Below are 21,409 nucleotides of genomic sequence, written 5' to 3' on the forward strand. Positions count from 1 at the left end.
CCCTATCCAGGATAATACAAAAGAGAGTGAGAGAACCAGCTCTAAATCGGAGTCGCAGTGGGGGAGGAGTTGGGAATTGGGGAGTGAGGGGTACTTTGGTGGATGTGCCAACAGCCTGAGGGAAGGAAAGGAAAAAAAAGCTGTTATTTGAAAGGGGTGGGTCTGAAACTTGAAACTCGGCCTGAGTTCCCACCCCTACCCCATCTACTCCCCGCCCCACCCCCACCGCTTGGGATAGGGGCGGGAGGTTGGTGTGGGACCTGGCCCGCCCCGGTCCCTGTCCATCCCTTCTTCCTCCCCTCCCATTACTTGGGGACCGGCCGGGCTGAGAGCTAGCAGCCCAGCCGCCCAGTCTTAGGGCCGGGGTGGGGGGATATGGGCTTCTTCCCACGCTGCGAGCTGCGGACCCTCCTGGGCCGTGGCTGCGCCCAGAGCTCTAGCCCGACCCTGGCTACGAGGCAGCTGCTCCTGTCCCTGCCCCACGGAGGAGTGCCCAGTTCAATTCTGCTCCGGTACAACTCTGGTGAGTGGGAAAGGGAGGCCGCGATCCCTCAGGAGAACGTGAAGGAGCAGCAGGGGTGGGGATGGACCAGCAGGGCCCCAGCTGGCCATGGTAGGAAGCCCCTGCACTCGGGAAAAGCGAGTCCGGTCCGGGACTCCCTTCTGCCCAGATGTGAGAGCTCGACCTACCCGACCTTCCCTTCACCAACCACCTCCCCTCTCCCTAGTCGCTCTGTCGCCCTGCATTCTGGAGAACTGGAAAGAGCTGCGGACCCGAACTCAGGCCAGTGCTTCCCTAGGCCCACCCAGTCTTCTGGGATGATTACAAAAACAGCCAATGGTCTAACCAGCCAGCATCCTTCCTTGTGGCCTGCTTCACTTTCTTAACCCAGTTTATGTCTCCGGGAGAAGTCTTTGCTGGGTTCTTTGTTCCCTAGTCTGCACAGGCGCCCACGTGGACAGGGTCTCACTACCAGCAGTTGTGAAGGGTTGAAATCAAGGAAGAAAATTAGTTCCTTCTCTCCAGACCCTTACTCTATGGTTTTTTGCAGCCTTTCAGTTCTATGTCTCATAGCTTTTTTTTTTCAGACCAGCTGTTTGTTCTTTGCTTCGGTGATGACTCTCCCTCTAGGACTGTGCCCCTGTTTTCTTGCTAGAAGTCTGCAAACCTAGTTAAAGTGGTTGAGAGCAGGGTAATAAGGTAGTAAGTGAGCAATAGGGGGGAGGTCCAGGTGACTTGGGGACTGTCCCTAGAATTACAGTAGCTCAGAAGTTGGAGAGAATCTGGAAGGACATCTGTATCCAAATAAGAATTTTTTTTAACAGTATAATCAATAAATTTCTTAAAGTCCTCTAGAGAGGAAAAATCCACTACTACTTGAGGAGGCCCAATCAGCTTTTGGATAGCTTTAATTGTTAGGAATTATCCTTGTCCTCATATTAAGCCTAAATATGCTTCTCTGAAAGTTTCATTCATCATTCTTTGTGCCCTTTGGCACTAAGCAGAACAAATTGAATTCCCTTCCCACACCAATAAAAATAATTATGTTGTTGTTCAGTTTCAGTTGGGTCTGACTCTTTATGACCCCATTGGGGGTTTTCTTGGCAAAGAGGCTGGTTTGTCATTTTCTTCTCCAAGAAATAATATGAAGAGTTAACTTTTAGATAGCACTTTAAGGACTACAAAGCACTTTACATCAGTTATTTCATTTGATTTTCACAACAAACCTGAGGCAGATACTGTTACCATGCTCATTTTGCATTTGAGGAAACTGAAGCTGGAAGACATTAAATGACTTGTCCAGGATTACAGAACTGAGACAATTGTGGCTGGATGTGAAGTCAGGTATTCCTAAAGCCTAGTCCATCACTCTTATCTACTATGTCAGTTAGTTGCCTTTTGAAGATATTTTTACTCTTTATCTTTTCTCTACACTATCCAATTTCAGTTCTTTTAACAGAGCATATGGCATGATCTCAAGATCCTTCATTATCTTTGTCATCTCACCCTCTTCTGAATGATTTCCAATTTATCAACATCCTTCTTAAAATTTGGCATCCAAAAGTCACCTGAGTGTTCCAGATATGGTATTACCAGGTCATTATCACCTTGAATCATCTTGATATTATGCATCTAAGTGAAGACTAAAGATCACATTTGGTTTGGGTTTTTTTGTTTTTTTGCTTTTTTTTGGCTACCACATTGATCATTTGGAGTTTGTCTATTAGAGCTCTCAGATCTTCAAAGCAAGTGATTTCTTGCCATGCCTCTCTCACCTTGCATTTGTCAGGTTGCCAAATGTAAAGTATAAGACTTATTTCTTTTAACTTCTTAATTTCTTCTTAATTTACTTCAACTTGCCATTCTAGGTAGTTGAGATCACTGTGAATCTAAATTGTCATTCAACTTGTTAACCAGTGTTCATTCTGTCTCTGTTTTTTTTGTCTCTGTTTCTCTTAAGATACAAATGTTTTATTGATACTTTTTAAAATCACTGTCACATTCCAATGACTCCTTCTCCCCCCCCCCACCACCACCACAGGCACTCTCTTTAATGATAAAAAAAAAAAAAAGGAAAGCAAAACAAATGTACACATTTGTCCTGTCAGACAACACATGCTTCATCTGCTTCTGTAGTCCACCACTTCTGTTCCTGGAAGCATGAGGAATTCTTTCTTGTCAGTTCTCTGAAGTCACAGCTTGTTCTTGTAGTGATCTGAATTCTTATATTTATTTATTGATTGGCTGGTATTTTTCCATGTTGTTTTCCTTTATGTTAATTGTGAAATTGTTCTTTTGTCTACTAACTTATTTTTTTAAGATGGCCAAGTTGTGGTTGATATTTTTAAATTAAAAGATGGGGAGATCTAGAATTATATTAGAAAATAGAAAAAAGAGCTGGTAGAGAAAGAGAAAAAAAATACAGAATGCTTCACAAATTTGATTAAAACTGAAGAGCCTCTAAATTGCTAACCTTGGCTTAACTTTTTTTATAGTTTTTTTATTTTATATTATTACAATAATCATCTTGTGAAAGTAAATGTAAACCCCCCTCCCCCAAAAAAGATAGAGAAACCTCAAGAGAAGTGAGAAAGAAAAAAAAGTGTACTTAAGTCTGTGTTCAGATTACATTGGCTCTGTCTCTGAGATGAATTGACTTCTTTAACATAAGTCCACTAGAGAAGTTGCTTCAACATGTTTTCCCACAGTTGCCTTTACTAGCTGTATCTCCTTCCATTCTATTCTTTCCCACTCTTATTTATTTTTTCTCTCTCTCCTTTCACCCTATCCATGCTCAGTAGTGTGTTGTATCTGATTACCCTCTTCCACAATCTTCCCTCTCTTCTAACACCTACCCCCCCTCCCCTCTCTGCCCCCCTTACCCCATTCCTTTCCTTTCATTTTCTCTAGGGTAAGATAGATTTCTATACCCTATTAAGTGTGTGTGTTATTTCTTCACTGAGCCATTTCTGATGAGAATGAAGGCTCACTCATTCCCCCTTGCCTTCTCCCCTTTCTCTCCATTGCAAAAGCTTTTTCCTTGACTCTTTTATGTGAAATATCTTAGTCCATTCAACCTCTCCTTTCCCTTCCTCCCAGTATTTTCCTTTATCTCCCATTGACTCCATCTTTATACTATATTATAGCATTATATCCATTTCCTTCCTGTGCCATATATATTCTCCTTCTAACTGCTCTTATAAATGAGAAGATTCATATGAGTCATCAGTGTCTTCTTCCCATACAGAAATATATACAGTTCAACATCATTAAGTTCCTCATAATTAGCCCTTCTCATCTACCCTCTCTTAGTTTCACTTGAGTCCTGTATTTGGAGATCAAACTTTCTGTTCAGCTCTGGTTGTTTCAACAGGAAAGTTTGAAAGTTCATGTTTCATTGAAAGTCCATCTTTTCCCTTGAAATAGGATGTTCAGTTTTGCTGGGTATTTAATTCTTGGGTGTAAACCAAACTCTTTTGCCTTCTGGGATATCAGATTCTAAGCTCTGTGAACCCTTAATGTTGATGTTGCTAAATCCTATGTAATCCTGACTGAAGAGCCATGGTAGTTGAATTGTTTGTTTCTGGCTGCTTGTAGTATTTTCTCTTTGACTTGGGAGCTTTGGAATTTCACTATAATATTCCTGGGAATTTTTCTTTTGGGATCTCTTTCAGGAGGTGATCAGTGGATTCCCTCAATTTCTATTTTAACCTTCTACTCTAGAATCTCAGGGCAATTTTGCTGCATTATTTCTTGAAAAATGAAACCTAGGCTCTTTTCCTGGTTGAGACTTTCAGGTAGCCCAATAATTTTTAAATTATCTCTTTTGGATCTGTTTTCAAGGTCAGTTGTTTTTCCAATGAGATATTTCACATTTTCTTCTAATTTTGAAGTTTTTTTGGAATAGTTTTATTTCTTCCTGATTTCTCTCGAAGTTATCAGTTTCCTTTAGCTCCATTCTACATTTGAAGGAGTTATTTTCTTCAGGGAGCCTTTTTATCTCCTGTTCCAGCTCACATTTTAAGGCATTCTTCTTCTCATTTGTCTTTTAGGTTGCTTTTTCCATTTGGCCTAAACTGATTTTTAACATGTTATTTTCTTCAGTATTTTTTTTGTATTTTTTTTCACTAAGTTGCTGACTTGGTTTTCATGCTTTACCTGCATCACTCTCATTTCTCTTCCCAATTTTTCTTCTACCTCCCTTAGTTGTTTTTCAAAGTCTTTTATGAGCTCTTCTATTGCCAGATTCCATTTCTTGTTTCTCTTCAGAAGCTTTGACTTTGTCATCTTCTGAGAGCATATTTTGATCATCCATGGGACCAAAGTAATTTTCTATGGTCAGGTTCTTCTTTTTCTGTTGTTGGCTCATTTCCTCAGTATTTGACTGATTACTGAATTTCCAAAGCTTTGGGGGGGGAGGTTGGGATACCCTGCTTGGATCCAAGGTCTTCTGAGAGACTCTGACTCCTCTCTTGCTTGTGTTCTGGTCTGTAGATGACCACAGGCCCTCCTCTCTGCCCTGGAGTCATGAGGAGGCTTCCTGCTCTGCCATGGTAGTATGGGGGCCCAGACTGACCAGGATCTGAATGTAGGCAAAAAGCAGAATCCTACCCCAGGGATGGCAGAGAGACCTCTGCAGTCTTTCCTCACCCCCTTACCATCTGTGGGCTGGGCACTCTGGAGGTGCTGAATAGCTCTGTAGGTTCCCACTGCAGGTTCCCACAGCAAGGCTGCTCTGTGCTCATTCTCATGGGGAAGAGTTCTATCACCTCCCCTTCAAGTTATCCTTGTTGATCCCTGGGCAAGAGGTCTGGAAACTGCCCCCTCTGCCATAGACTCAGGGGCCCCCAGGGACCCAAGTGCCTTGTGGGCTGTTCCTGGAAGGCTGAAGCAGGTTTGCTCTGGTCCATCTGTGCTTGGGTATGGCTGTGCTGCTACTCTTTCCAACCCCAGTCTGGTAAAACAGACTTTCCCTATGGATCTTCTAAGTTGTCTTGGACTGGGAAATTGTTATCACTCAGTCTTTCTGTGGATTCTGCCCCTCTAAATTTTGACTAGAGTCATAATTTGATGGCTTTTGGAGTTTTTTGGGGGGACAAGTTTCCAGGAATTCCTGCCCTCAGGCCGCCATCTTGGCTCCACCTTGTCTCCTTACTTAAATTTGTATCAGTTCATAGAAGTTTTCATAAGTTTCTTTAAGCCTTTCATAATCATAATTTCTTGTGGCACAGTAATAATAATAATGGTTATCATATTACATTAAAAAACACAATTTGTTTAGCCAATAAAGGGGCATTTATTGAGCTCCAACAAAGGGGCATTAATTTTTTAGTTTTTTCTTTAAACATTTTTCCATTTGCCCATTTGATAAGCATTCTATCTATGCCTTTATCCAAGTCATTGATAAAAATTTTTAAATAGCACAGGACCAGGGATCAATTCCTGGGACACTCAGTTTATCCCAAGAATAACTTTGGAAATAGATGCTATAAATTATCATTTTACCAGAAAGGAAACTGAGGCAGACCTAGGTGAAGTGGCTTGCCCAGGGTTGCCTAACTAGAAAATTCTAGACAGTATTTGAAACCAGGTTTTCCTGATTTCAGGTCTGGCTTTCATCCACTGTGTCTCCTACTATCCTCTCTATATAATCTAAGAATAATAAAGGGAAGTCATCTTAGTTCTACTCCTTTATTTGAACAGATGCAGAACATAAAGAGAAGAGAGATGACTTGTCTAAATTCAAATGGAAAGTAAATAATAGAACTGGAAATTAAATGCAGATTCTCTGGTCCTAAGTCTAATATTCCTTCTGCTTTGGCATCTGCAGAGAATACTATCTACATTATCCTGCAGGTGGGGTCAATCAGATATATATATATATATATATATATATATATATATCTCCCTACCTCCCCCATCTATAAAATAAAGACTCTATAATTTGCTAATAAACTGAGCTGCAGAAGGGCTACATTATCAAGGCCATCACTTTGAGGATTACCATGTGCTATTCTGCTTTGTATCAACAGAGGTAGATGTCTCTGTAACATGACAGATGACTTACTTATTTGGGGTTTTCAAATGTGCTAGCTTCTCACCTTTACTTACCTTCCTTGAATTGAATTGAATTCAATGTCTCCAATTTCCTTTTCCATGGACCTTGCCTCAAAAAAAGGCTTTGACCTTGAGATCCAGGGAATGCTGACCTGAAATCACTGATGTCTATCCTGGTCTAAGAAAAAACAGATTGAAGCTGGACATATTAGGGGAATAGAAAACTGTCATTGTGAGAGGGCTGAATTTTATCACCTTCTTTGTATGTCCTGTCCCCTTATATAAACTCAGCTGCCTCTTCAAGACCAAGAGATGGGATCACAGAATCATAAAGTTAAGAACAGAAGGAATCTCAAATGGCATCTAGACCAGACATCATTTTTTAGATGAGGAAACAAGTCCAGAGAGGTTAATTGTTATGCATAAGGATACAGAATTGGAACTCTTGTCTTCTGACACTACTTTTTCTACATGTTGCTTTTTACTTCTGGGACTTTAGGGAATTTGGAAATTAAGGCATTTTGCTTTCATACAAATCATAGTTTAGCACTTCAAGAGATCCTGGCAATTATGTGATACAACTTTTTATATAAATGAGGCAATTGAGGTTCTGAGAGAGGAAGTGATTCGTCTAGGGTCACACATAGAGGTTAGTTGTAGTGCCAGGACAAGAACACAAGACTGCAGATTTATAGTACTGCTCATCTAAAGCTTAGGAACGTGGATTTCAATACCAGCTCAGTCATTATGAAGCTATAATCTTTGAAAAATTTCTTGACCTTTATACCTCAGTTTTCTCTTCTCTAAACTAAGGGAGGTATAAAGATCCCAGCTCTGCCTCTTCCTCAATGTTATTGTTGTGAGGATCAAAAGAGATAATGGATGAAACATTTCCTTGAAAAGCTAAAAATTATATATAAATACAAAGATATTATTTCCCAAAACCATAAGCAAAAACTGGGTCAAACCCCACAAATTCTGACGTGATGCCCAGCTTCCAGTTGTACCACATACAGAAAGCTTTGCTCTCTCATGCTTGCCCTTGACTATTTCTAGTTTTGGATTGGGGACATTGTTAGGGGTTGTTTGAAAAGCTGTTTGGACCTTTATGCAGAATGGGACATTGTTCCTTTAGAATGGATCTTAGCTTTTTTTTTTCCTTAATTGAATACTTAAATGGATCCCTTCAATTCACATATTCTCTCCAAGCTTGTCTATTTCAACTCACCCGTGTCTGCCCTTTTTATGCAGACATGCATTTCATCGACTCCTGTAAATCCAGGTACAATCTCTTCTTACTTTTCTTGCCATCTTTATAAGTATCTCAAGATCTCTGAGATCAGCCCATAGAGTTCTTTGATGATAGCTTTCACTCCAGTGTGGTGACATCTTTCATAATTTCTTATTTACTGGGAAATAATAATTTTCACTCAAGTCTATGCAGTCTTATTTTAAAGAATAAAGTTTTTGTTTCTGGGAGAAGCTCAGAGTCATTAAAAGATCTTTGCAGGGGGCGGCTAGGTGGTGCACTGGATAGAACACCAGCCCTGGAGTCAGGAGTACCTGAGTTCAAATCTGGCCTCAGACACTTAATAATTACGTGTGTGGCCTTGGGCAAGCCACTTAACCCCATTGCCTTGTAAAAACCTTAAAAAAAAAAGATCTTTGCAGTTTCCTAAAGACAACCCAGTCCATTTCTCTCTTCCCTACATCCCCTTTCAATTCTGGGTCTTTTCCTTCTTGCTTTTTTTTAAAAATTGTTTTCAAACCTCTTATCTCCTCAGGCTGCTTGCTGACAATAATCCTCATAGGGTGGGACTTTAGGAGAATGTTGTATGATTAGATCCTGTCTGCCCCTTTTCATTCCAGTTCATTTTATCTCTAAGTCCCTGGTGTGGGGGGGCCTAGGGTGGTGACTGGGTCTGAGAGCCTGTTGTAAATTTCCTCTCAGTATTTCTTTGTGGTTTTGCAGATAAAATTCTTTTTTTTTCCTCTTGCAAGGAAGTGGGATTAAGTGACTTGCCCAAGGTCACACAACCAGATAATTATTATGTGTCTGAAACTGGATTTGAATTTAGGTCCTCCTGACTCCAGGGTTAGTCAGTGTTCTATCCACTGCACTACCTAGCTGCCCTCGGATAAATTATTAAATCCCAGATGCTGAGAGCTACTTTTTGGTTTCCAATCATTGCTATATCTCACATTGACCAATTTAGCTTGGTTTAACAGAAAGAACTATAACTTTTAAGTCAAGAGACCTAGCTCCATCACTTACTAGTTTTGTGATTTTGGGCAAATCACTTCAACCTCATCAATTTCCTCATATAAAATGGAAATAAATGCTACTTGACCTTAGATGGATATTGTAAAGCTCAGCTGAAAGAGTGAATGCTTACATGTATATATAGGTAGGTAGTCTGTAAGTATTATTATCCTTATTTTATAAATGAGGAAACTGAGGCTTAGAGCAGTAAAATTTTTTTTAGGTTCTTTTTTTTTTGCAAGGCAATGGGGTTAAGTGGCTTGTGCAAGGCCACACAGCTAGGTAATTATTAAGTGTCTGAGGTCACATTTGAACTCAGGTGTTCCTAACTCCAGGGCCACCCAGCTGCCCCTTAAAGAGGTCTTAAAGAAGACAGTCACTGATTTTCTTTTCTTTTGATTGAGGCAATCAAGGTTAAGTGACTTGCTCAGGGTCACATAGCTAGTGTCTTAACACCAACTGACTCCAAATTTGAACTCATATCTTCCTGACTCCAGTGTCAATGCTCTATCCATTATGCTACCTAGCTGCCCCTCTGTTTTTAGATACAATAAAAAGCTCTAGTTGATAAACTAGTTTCTAGAGCAAAAAGTTTATGAAAATGGGGGATGAGGATGATGAGCTACGTTAGGCTGGCCTTATATAGTCTTAATTGCCTTCACCTGAACTTGAACCCAGGCAGACAAGACAGGCATAGTAAATGAAGAAACATCTCCTTAAAGAAAATATTCTTTGTTCCTACTTTAGAAGCTATAACACTTACAAAATTTGCCTTAATTAAGGAACTATAATTGACATTAAAATAAGTAAGGTTATAGAAAAAAAGATTTGCTCTAAGGTTTGACATAATATTGGTGAATAAAAGAAAAGGTGTTGGTCAAAATGAGAGTACTTAGACTGAGTCACTCAATATTCACCATGGTAGTCTTGTCTCTTGGGGAATAAAGAGTTAAGACCAAAGAAGAAATCCCATGTTTGTGTGGTGCCCCCATACTGACATCCTCCAATCTATCACTATTTTGAGAATAGATATCAGGACCAGATGGCACAGAGTACTGCCTTTGGAATCAGGAAGACTCATGTTCATGAGTTCAAATCCAGCCATTGACAGTTACTAACTTTTTGACACAGGGGCAAATCATTTAATCCTAATTGCCTCAGTTTCCCTATCTGTAAATTAAACTGGAGAAGGAAATGGCTAACTACTCTAGTATTGATGACATGAAAACCCCAAAATGGGATCATGGAGAGTTGCACATGATTGAAAGGACTCACAAACAAAAGAAATTAGGACTCAGGCTCTTTTAGGTGGATTCTGGATGTTTTCCTTGGTGTCTAGAATAACATCTGGTTTAAATCATGCTACTGACAAGGACCTAAGAAGTTACCAACTCCTGTAGTTTAGGCTGGGATAGGTTGTAGGAAATGATGAACAGGATTTAGAGATAGAAAAGATCTGAGCCACCAGGCCAAAAAGTATCATACAGCAAAAAAGTGAAATGGTCTTAGAGTTGGGTTTGAATGCCAGCTCTCCCTTATTTATTTAAAGCTGTGGGTGAGTCATTTAATTTCTCTCAGCCTTGATGTTCTCTTTTGTAAAGTAGAGATAATATTTGCCCCACCTTTGTGACGACATTATTAATGGAGTAGATGTTTCCAAGATACTGTATATCTTTTCCTCCATTGCTACCCAGAAAGTCATTATTCATAATAAAATATTTTTAAAAAAAAGAAAAAAAAGCAACTTAGCAAAAGTCATCCAAACATCTATGGAGGTTCTTCTCCAGTTTCCTACCTCTGCCAAGGATAAGGAAAGAGGGGCATATTTTTCATTCCTTCTTCAGGGTCAAGCTTGATCAGTCAACAAGCATTTCTTAGGCAACTACTATGAGCAAGGCACTGTGCTAAATACTGAGAATACAAAGAAAGGCTAATAATTATCCTTGTTGTCAAGGAACTCAGTCTAATGTGGGAGACAACTATGTACAAACAAGCTTTAGACAGGATAAATTGGAGTTTTTCTCAGAAGGAAGACATTGAGGTGAAGGAGGATTGAGAAAGACTGCTAGCAGATATGGTTTTACCTGAGATTTGAAGGAACAGAGGGATACCAGGAGGGAAGATGAGGAGGGAGGAAGTTACAGGTGCTGGGGATGGCAAATGCTGAGTCAGGGAACACTAATACACTATTGGTGGAGTTGTGAACTGATCCAACCATTCTGGAGAGCAATTTAGAACTATACCCAAGGGGCAATAAAACAGTACATACCCTTTGATCTAGCAATACTACTATTACTATTACTACTACTACTACTACTAGGTCTGTATCCCATGGAGATCACAAAAAAAAGGGGACAAGACCCACATGTACAAGAATAATTATAGCAGCTCTTTTTGTAGTAGCAAAGAACTGAAGACTGGGGAGATGCCCATCAATTATGGAATGGCTGAACAAGTAGTGGTATAGGTATATGAATATAATGGAATAATATTGCTCTATTAGAATTGGTGAGCAGACAGATTTCAGAAATACCTGGAAAGATTTACATGAACTGATACTGAGTGAAGTGAACAGAATCAGGAGAACATTGTACCCTTTAACAGCAACATTGTTCAATCATCAACCATAATAGACTTCTCTCTTCTCAGTTATACAGTGATAAGAAAATTCTAAAAGACCTGCAATAGTAAATGCCATCCAAATCCAGAGAAAGAACCATGGAATCTAAATGCAGATCAAAGCATATATTTTTGCTTTTGTAAATTTGTCTTTTGCTTTTTCCTTCTTCTGGTTTTCCCTTTTTGTTCTTTCTTTCACAACATGACTAATTTGAAAATGTGTGGAACACGATTGTACATGTATCACCTAGATCAGATTATTTTCTGTCCTTGGGTGGGGGAGGGAAGAGGGGAGTGAAAAAACTTTACAAAAATGAATGTTGAAAATTACCTTTGCAACTAATTGGAAAAACATTTTTTTAAAATGCTGAGTCAAAAGATGGAGTGTTCTGCATAAGAAGAGTACAAAGAGTGTGGAGGAGCAAGTTATGAAAAGTTTTAAAAGTCAAACAAAAGATTTTGTATTTGATTCCCAGCAATAATAGGAAGCTCTGGAATTAATTAAATGGAGGTAGTATGGGGTGACATCATCTGACCCATATAGGCTTAAGGAGGCTCAATTTAACAACTTAGTGGCCGATGAATTAGAATGGAGAGAGATTTGAGGCAGGGAGACCAACCAAGTGAGTCTCAGCATGAGGTGATGAAGGATTGCATCAGAGTGATGGTATGTTAGAGAAGGGAAGGGACTTTATAGAGGAAGTATTATAAAGACAGAAACAATAGAATTTGGCAACTGATTGACTATGGGAATGGGGTTAGAGGGAATGAAAAGTCAAAGATGACACCAAGGTTGTATCTTGTGTGAATGGGAGAATACTTTTTTTTTGCAAGGCAAATGGGGTTAAGTGACTCCAGGGCTGGTGCTTTATCCACTGCGCCACCTAACCACCCTGGGAGAATACTTTTGACAGTAATAGTCAGGAAAGTAGGAAAAGAGGAAGATGGGGGGGGAGATGAGTCCAGTTTTGGACACTTAATATGTTCATCTCCAAATTGAGCTGTCCAATAGACAGTTGGAGATAAGAGACTGGAGGTCCAGAGAGAGGTTAGGACTGGACAAATAGATCTGGGGATCATCTGCAAAGAGATGATAATTGAATTCACAGGAGATGGTGAGATCATCAAGTGAAATTGCATAGAAGAGGAAAAGAAGAGGACCCAAGACAAAAGCTTTGTGGGATATGCAAGGTTAGTGGGCATGACCTGAGCAAAGAAGGAGCAGACAGACAGGAGGAGAACCAGGAGAAAAGCAGTGTCACACCAATCTAGAGAGGAGAGTATCAGTGAGAAGAGAGTGATCAAGAGTGTCAAAGGCTACAGAGAGTTCAAAAAGGATAAGTATTGAGAAAAGGCCATTAGAAATTAAGGTCAATTAAGAAATCAGGGGGCAGCTAGGTGGCGAAGTAGATAGCGCACCAGCCCTGGAGTCAGGAGTACCTGAGTTCAAATCTGACCTCAGACACTTGAATAATTACCTTGCTGTGTGGTCTTGGGTAAGCCACTTAACCCTATTGCCTTGCAAAAAAAAAAAAGAAATCAATGGGAACTGGTAAAGGAGGTTCAGTTGAACAATGAGGATGGAACTCAGATTGTAGAGAGTTAAGAAAAGTGAAGCAAAGAAGAAATGTTTATTTTAGGTCTTTTTAAGGAGTTTACAGAAAAGATGGAGAGATTTAGAAAAATAACTACTGGGGAAAGATGGATCAACTAAGAGTTTTTTGAGGATGGAGAGACATGGGCACGTTTACAGGCATTTTTTCATTTCTTCAGGGCTGATCTTGATCATTTTATTAATACAATGTTCAAAATTTTTTACTTCTTATTGTAATTTACATTGTAATAGATACCATGTAAACTATTTTCCTCATTCTACTTTATTTAATTTTTCATCATTTCATATAACTCTCATGTTTCACAAAATTTGTTATATTTCTTATTTTTTTATAATTTGATAACTTTTCATTACATTCATGACTCTTGATTTGTTTAGACAATTTTCAAGCAATGGCTATCTATTTGTTTTTAGTTCTATAAAAAAGTGTTTCTATAAATATTTTGATATGGGTTCTTTCAATCTTTGACCTCCCAGTGTATATGCCTAGTTGTGGGATCTCTGGGTCAAAGAGTATGGATATGGAAATACCACAATATTGTTACGGGTTCCCAGCATTTGCTTCCTTGCTTGTTACAATCAGAATTTCCTGATCTATGATTGTTTTTCAGAGAGTAAATACATACAGAAAAGATGTATTTAAAATATTCCATTCTTCCTTGAGTACTTTCTCTCATTCTCTTTCTCTCTCCTTCTCCTTTCTCCCTCTCTCTTTCTTCCTATTTCCTTCTTTCTCTCTTCCTCCTTTCCTCCCTTCTTCTCTCCATCTGTTCCCTTTTCCTTGTGCCTTGTTGCCTGGTTTTGAGATGAACCACATTTTAGTGATAACCTAGTTGTCTTTTCCTAACCCCCAACCAGATCTTTGCTGTTTCTTAATTTCAGAAATACTGATTCATGAAACAAAGTGATGAGTAATCTGAAGGATAACCCTTTGCTTTCTTCAGTGTGTTGGGAGATGGTACCTTTCCCCAGTCTTGGGATACAGGACAAATAAAATGAGAAGAAGCAGAATCCTTACTTTTTCCCCACTCTGGGGAGCTGTTCTATCTCTGCCTAGACCTCCCCATGGATGTGTTCCTAATTAGTCTCTCTCTCTCCTTCCCAGAAAGACTGGGCAGACTGCGTCATCAAATGGTATTTTTAGGACTGCTAAGTTGTTCTGGAAAAACTGTTGTTTTGGTGGCTGTGCTTTTTGCCCAGCTGAGAGCCCTAGGTTAACAGATAATCAATTAATTAATCAATAAACATTTATTAACCACTTACTATATACCAGATGTTATGTTAAACAGGCATATTGATGCCACAACTGGAAGGACCTGAACTCTAGGCACTCTTCCTCAAGTATACAGGACAATTCTAGATTGGCATTTCCTCAAAAGGGCAGGGAGGGGGCAGCTAGGTGGCACAGTGGACAAAGCACCGGCCCTGGAGACAGGAGTACCTGGGTTCAAAGACAGTCTCAGACACTTAATAATTACCTAGCTGTGTGGCCTTGGGCAAGCCACTTAACCCCATTCCCCATTTTCCTGGCAAAAACCTAAAAAAAAAAAGGCAGTGAGACGAGAAAGATCCTAAAGTAGACTTCAGGTATTATTTTTTTCTCCCTTGAAATGCACCTTTCTAGGGTGATGTATTCCATGAACACTGAATAGGTTTCCTAAGATAAGGTAAAAGAAAATTCCTTTGTCAGAAAAACAGACCAAATGTAACTCAGCATATTGTTCTCCTTCACTCTGACCCAAGGCTAGTGGGAGAGATAAAGAGACCAGTTCATAGTGTCCTATAATCTCAGAGAGGTGTATGGGCTGTTCAGGAAGCCTAGCACTTCCAAAAAAAAGGAGGTGAAGGCTTCTCATTCATCTTTGGTCTCCCCCTAATTCACTCAATTCTCACTTGTGGCTCCAAGTAACTGTAGCATGTGCAGTGACCACACCCTAGTAAAGTCTTGGCAGACAGCTAAACCAAGTTGGGGGCAACTCACAGGCCTCAAACTTGTGAGTGGGTTAAAGGGGATGAACCCCTAGCATGTGATGAGTTTTTCCAGATGAATTTTTAGAGTTTGTTCTGACATTTAAGATGCCATGGTCATCTACTATATCCCAGGCCATTGCCACTCATCTGTCTTCTTTCTTTTTTCTTTGTTTCTTTCTCTCCTTTCACTCTCTCTCCTTTCTTTCTTTCTTTCTTTCTTTCTTTCTTTCTTTCTTTCTTTCTTTCTTTCTTTCTTTCTTTCCTTCCTTCCTTCCTTCCTTCTTTCTTTCTTTCTTTCTTTCTTTCTTTCTTTCTTTCTTTCTTTCGTTCTTTCTTTCTTCCTTTTTCTTCATCTTGACTTTTGCCCTGCCATTGGACTTTGATGACCCTGGAAAAGACAGTAAGGCTGATGATTGTTTTTGCAAGGCAAATGGGGTTAAGTGGCTTGCCCAAGACCACACAGCTAGGTAATTAAGTGTCTGAGACCGGATTTGAACCCAGGTACTCCTGACTCCAGGGCCGGTGCTCTATCCACCGTGCCACCTAGCCACCCCTATGACTTTTTTTTTGAGGCAATGAGATTGAGTGACTTGTCCAGGGTGGCACAGTTAGTAGGTGTCTGAGTTAAGACTCAGGTTGTCTTGACTCCAGGGCCTGTGCTCTATCCATCCTACTACCTATGTGGCTGATTTTGTGTAACTCTGCCTCACTTAAATCTAATTCACATACAAATCAAGATATACTCTGTGATGTTATTGGTTCTCTTTGAAATGAAGGTCAGGGGTGGCTAGGTGGCACGGTGGATAGAGCACCGGCCCTGGAGTCAGGAGTACCTGAGTTCAAATCCGGCCTCAGACACTTAATAATTACCTAGCTGTGTGGCCTTGGGCAAGCCACTTAACCCCATTGCCTTGCAAAAAACCTAAAAAAAGAAAGAAAATGAATATCAAGCAGTACAATCTCTGAGTGGATAGAAAACAGATTCTATCTCATCCGACCCATATATAAATACTTGAATAAAGATTTCCTTTAAAAGGACCCCAATATGTTGTTTGTTCTCTTGAAAACCTTCTGACAGTATCCCTTTTCTCTTTTGAACAGCTCTTACTATTAGGGAGACTTTTTTTTTTTAGGTTTTTGCAAGGCAAATGGGGTTAAGTGGCTTGCCCAAGGCCACACAGCTAGGTAATTATTAAGTGTCTGAGACCGGATTTGAACCCAGGTACTCCTGACTCCAGGGCCAGTGTTTTATCCACTACGCCACCTAGCCACCCCTGGGGAGACCTTCTTTATGGTCATTTAACATTAGCTTCTCTGCAACTTCAACATGGTATCTTCCCTCTGAGGTCAAGTCAAGAGTATCTAATCTCATTTCCATATGATGCTCCAAATACTTCAAAGAAAGTGATCATATCCCGCTGTCTTCCACCACTCCCTTCTCATATCTTCTGTAGAGCAAACATCCCTACTTGCTTCAAGGATTTTCATATTATATGGTTTCAGTTTTCAAACTATCCTCATCATTCTCTTTTGGGAGCACTCCAACATGTTAGAGGGTCTTTAGAATTAAACACTTTAGATGTAAAGAACAGTACAGTGGGATTATTTGATGCTGTGCTTCTATCAATGCAAACTAAGGTGGCATTTGCTCTTAGTTTTGTAAAGTTTACTAAAGTAAACTTTTACTAAAGTATAACATGTTTCTCCCATAGTGACTTGTATTTTGATTTTGTTGAAACCAAATATAGTGCTTTGCATTTCTGTTCATTGAATTTGATCTTATTAGTTTTTAGCAGGTCCAAGAGACCAATCCTGGGTGAAAACTTCTATTTCCCTTTCCTATAGGAGGACTTACTAGAACCCAAGAACGGACACTGATTGCAGTAAAGCCAGATGGTGTTCAACGGAGGCTGGTTGGAGATGTCATCAGGCGCTTTGAGAGACGAGGGTTCAAACTAGTGGGCATGAAACTATTACAGGTAACAGTGCCTAATATGAATGGACCTGAGAATCTCCCTTGCTATCTTCAGAGACTCTAACCAGTATTTCAGCACTCCATTCTCATTGGTTCCATGGAGGCCCCTCATTTCTGGTCTAAGCAGTCAGGGCTGTGTTTTATGTGTGTAAGAAATATCATGTAGGCTTTCTAACTTGATCCCTTTGCTTCTTTTGTATATGCCCACAAGTACCAAAGATATTTAGTTTTCCAACAGTGGTCATGTTTTGTATTTATAGTTCCTGTTTCCATCATTGGCAGAACTGATGTGCTCTGGGAAAGTGTAATGCTCTGGGGTTGAAAAGAGATGGGTTGCTGGTATAGAAATCATCTGACTTTTTGGTACTAGGAGGTACCACTCCTCAGTAATTCAAGCAAATTAGTATCCACTGAGGGCTTGCTACATGTAGCAGGTTCTGAGTAGATTAACCTCCTACAAATTCTCCTGTTGCTATCAGCTCCAGATCTCTTCCCAACTCTCTCCCCATTGCCTTCCAGGCCTCAGAGAAAGTCCTTGCTGAGCATTACCATGACCTAAAGAAGAAGCCCTTCTATCCAAACTTGATCAACTATATGAGTTCTGGTCCTGTGGTCGCTATGGTGAGATTAGCCTGGACCTAGGTGCTGCTAAGAGGGAAAGTGGGAAGGGGTGGGGCTTCCTGTGGGGTGTTGGACAAATTGCTACCAATGCTCCCTTATTAGCGCCTGGTGATGACAAAGGGGACTCAACTACTAAGCTCTTCTCAGTTCTAGGCTCTTCTTTCTCTGTCTGATGAGCAGGTGCACTATCAGTCAAGATGTCAAAAACATGGTAAGTTAAGTGCTTACCATGTGGATCAGGCATTGTGCTAAGTTCTAAGGATGCAAAGAAAAGCAAATAGATACATGGTTGCTTACAACATGCAAAGCACTATCTTTAAACAAGATACTGAAACTTTATACAAGATCTGGAAAGCATTCTAAGGCTCTAGGTATTAGTGGGAAAGGAAGACGATGGATGTTTTTGTGTGTGTGTTTGTGTGTGTGTGTGTAGGGGGGCGGTTAGAAAAGTCTGAAGATGACAAGTCTTAAAGAAAACCAAGGGAGCCAGGAAGTGAAGGTGAGGAGGGAAAACATTCCAGGCAGTGTTGTGCTGGTGTTTACTGGCTCTCTGAAGGGAAAATGTACGCCTAGGACATACTTTTAAGTTGAATTTGCATCATTAATATTTCCTCTATCACTTTCTTAAATCTAGACAATCTACAAAAGAATAAACCAAGCCCTGATTTGTAGCATTTGCTAAGTTTTGCCTTGTGAATGTTCACGCTGAAAATTCAACAACCAGATCTTGAGAGGTGTTCACCAAGCAGATTCCATAACATTCCTGATTTTAGGCATGGCAGATAATCAGTAAAAGACACAGGGTTGGGAGATGGAGTGTCAAGTGTGAGGAACAGCGAATGGGTCATTGTAACTGCATCAAAGAGTTCATGGAAAGGAGTAAAGTGTAAGACACCTGGGAAGGAAGGAAGGGGCCAGATTGTGAAGAGCTTCAAATTCCAAAGAGGATTTTGTATTTGATTTTAGAGACCTCTTGGATACCAGAATAATTATTTCATTCACCAAACATTAATTAAGCATTCACTATATGCAAAGCATTGTTCTTGGAGATGAGCAAAAGGCAAGGTTCAGAAAAAGCAAGGACCTTATCATAAAGAAAATTGTGGTCTAGTCAGGAGGGATGAAAGACAAACTCAGGTAGCTCTAACATACATAATTACATAGTTTGTATATTAGAGAGGCATAAAATAAAGTTCCTTCCCAAGACCAATTCTTGTCTTTCTGTCTTCCCCTTTTGGGAGGGTAGAGATTTGATGGCAGGGTCAACTACTCCATGAAGATGTGTACAATTTAGCTCTCATTTAATAAGTGCTAGGTATAGAAATCTTAGATTTACAGGCTAGATTTCTTTTTTTTTTTTTTTAGGTTTTTGCAAGGCAAATGGGGTTAAGTGGCTTGCCCAAGGCCACACAGCTAGATAATTATTAAGTGTCTGAGACCGGATTTGAACCCAGGTACTCCTGACTCCAGGGCCAGTGCTTTATCCACTATGCCACCTAGCCGTCCCTACAGACTAGATTTCTTTCCTAGGGACCTTGCCTCAAATCACTTTGGTTCTCATTGATTGACAACAAAAGGTCCCTGGTCAAGCCCCATTTGGTCATTATTTGGGCCCTAATTGACCCACAATGAAGATAAATCCATTTTGGTCTTAAATCCTAAGTACCTTCCCTACCCAGATTGATTTTTTCCTTTTTTCATTTTTTGACTAGGTTTTTAGTGGCCATTTTCTGCATCATTTCTTACTTAACTTTAATTACTATATAAACACCACCTAAGTTAAACTGAGACCTGTTAAAGACTTTATCTTAAAAGGCCAAGGTCTCCTATTGCATCCAGTCATCCTGATCTGTATCTAGTCATCAGACACAAGTGACTTCAGAGGAGAAAGTGAGACTGGTAATTTTGCACAGGCTTCTGTCACTTAAATCCATTTCACTTGCATATCATGACATCACTTCCCTGATTTTGTGGTCTTTTTTGAGAATAAAGGACAAACAACAAGAAAGATGAAAAATAGCAGAATCTCAGTGCTTGTTTAGCATTGACCCTAGTATATTGTATGTGCTTAAGTAGTATGTGCTGATTCATCGATTGCCTCAGAGGTAGGATGGGACATATATACACATATATATGCACCCAGGTCCAGTATGATATAAAGAGTGATAGAGCAGAAAGAGGAGGGCTGGACAAAGTATTGTAAGAGACTATTTGTTGTTTATGAAATGTAGGAAATGGCCTGTACAAACCCATGGAAATAAGAGTCATACTGGGGACTAACTACTTGTCCATTTGCTTTTTGTCATCAGGAATAGACAGGGTCTTTTTTTGTGTTGCAGGTGTGGGAAGGTTACAATGTGGTCCATACCTCTAGGGCCATGGTAGGAGACACTGACTCTGCAGAAGCTGCTCCAGGGACAATTCGGGGAGACTTCAGTGTTCATATCAGCAGGTATTGGCAGGGAGGGTCTAGCAGGTTGGGCAGTCTGAAAGGGGGAGACTGAGAAGAAGATGTAGGAAGAAAGCCAGAAGAAAGCAATATTACAAAAAACCTTGAAGATACATTCAGGAGAAGATAGGTGGTTTAGTGAATTGAGCATTGGTCTAGAGTTAAAAGAACCTGAGTTCAGATCCAGCCTTAACCACTTTCCTTTCTAGTAGTATGACAAATACCTCTTTCTAATTACTTGGGCATCAACATAGAAGTTTGAGAGTGGGGTAGGCTTAGAAGTATGGGGAAATAACACTAGTGACCAACTACATAGAGTCTCCCTAACTTTCATGTTTCATTTTTCTCCGGTACAGGAACGTTATCCATGCCAGTGATTCAGTGGAAGTGGCCCAGAGAGAGATCAACCTGTGGTTTCACAGCAGTGAGCTGGTGTATTGGGACTGCTGTAGTCACAGCAATGTGTACCATGTGTGAGGGAGAGTCTCAGCGCACCTCCTTCCCATACTGAGAATGGACCGAGGAGCAACTACCTCTGCCAATGAAAATGCTATGTTCTTCCCTTCCTTCCTGTCCAAGTTACCTGCCATCCCCCATCCTAATCTCCTCCCTACCCACAGAGACCTTTCTGATGCCAAATCATGTGCCTTTTCACTCCATGCTCCAAGCCATTGAAGGATTCATTCTAATCCTTCCCTCAACCACCCTGCCAGTGAACCTTGGGGGTACTTGCTTGTAACTAGAGATAATGTTGACTATTAAAGAAGACACATTAAAATTCAATCTATAATTTGGTAACCATTCATCCTTTCTTGTTTCTATATGTGGGGATCAAGTTTTTTCATTAAATTTTAAGGTGGGAAGAAAGGGAAAGGGAAGGAACATTTATTACGAGTCTACCATAGGGGGAGGCTAGGTGGTGCAGTGGATAAAGCACAGGCCCTGGAGTCAGGAGTACCTGGGTTCAAATCCGTTCTCAAACACTTAATAATTACCTAGCCATGTGGCCTTGGGCAAGCCAATTAACCCCATTTGCCTTGTAAAAACTTTAAAAAAAAGAGTCTACCACAGGCTAGGTGCTTTACAACTATTATCTCATTTGACCCTCACAACAACCCTTTGAGGCAGGTGCTATTATTATTATTATTATTATTATTATTATTATTATTATTATCCCCAATTACAAATGAAGAAAGTGAGGCAGATGGCAGTTAAGTAATTTGCCCAGAGTCACATAGGTCTTCCTAACACTGGGTCCACTGCTCTATCCTTCATAACACCTAGATGCCAGAAGACCCTAGACTTAGTTAGAACTCTTTATATCCCCCAAGAGAACC

The 21,409-nt window shown here is 40.2% G+C and overlaps 1 protein-coding gene across 2 annotated transcripts; it reads left to right on the forward strand.

The window, feature by feature from the left end:
* The first annotated feature begins 286 nt into the window (after positions 1–286).
* NME4 (NME/NM23 nucleoside diphosphate kinase 4) lies at positions 287–20,895 on the forward strand. 2 transcript variants are annotated; one of them, XM_074197042.1, is made up of 5 exons: positions 287–523; positions 16,873–17,006; positions 17,522–17,623; positions 19,963–20,075; positions 20,429–20,895. In XM_074197042.1, the coding sequence occupies exons 1-5, from the start codon at positions 376–378 to the stop codon at positions 20,547–20,549; spliced, it is 618 nt and encodes a 205-aa protein (XP_074053143.1). In that variant the 5' UTR covers positions 287–375; the 3' UTR covers positions 20,550–20,895. The 2 variants fall into 2 exon arrangements, with proteins under 2 accessions (XP_074053143.1, XP_074053144.1); XM_074197043.1 differs by lacking the exon at positions 17,522–17,623.
* Positions 20,896–21,409: the final 514 nt, after the last annotated feature.

Source organism: Macrotis lagotis, chromosome 8 (genome assembly GCF_037893015.1).
Source record: "Macrotis lagotis isolate mMagLag1 chromosome 8, bilby.v1.9.chrom.fasta, whole genome shotgun sequence".
In the NCBI taxonomy this organism is placed as follows: Eukaryota; Metazoa; Chordata; class Mammalia; order Peramelemorphia; family Peramelidae; genus Macrotis; species Macrotis lagotis.

Coding starts and splice junctions, on each gene's coding strand:
- NME4 (XM_074197042.1), top strand. CDS start 376: ATGGGCTTCTTCCCACGCTGCGAGCTGCGGACCCTCCTGGGCCGTGGC. Junction 17,007..17,521: donor TGGGCATGAAACTATTACAG/GTAACAGTGCCT, acceptor ATTGCCTTCCAG/GCCTCAGAGAAAGTCCTTGC. Junction 17,624..19,962: donor CTGGTCCTGTGGTCGCTATG/GTGAGATTAGCC, acceptor TTTGTGTTGCAG/GTGTGGGAAGGTTACAATGT.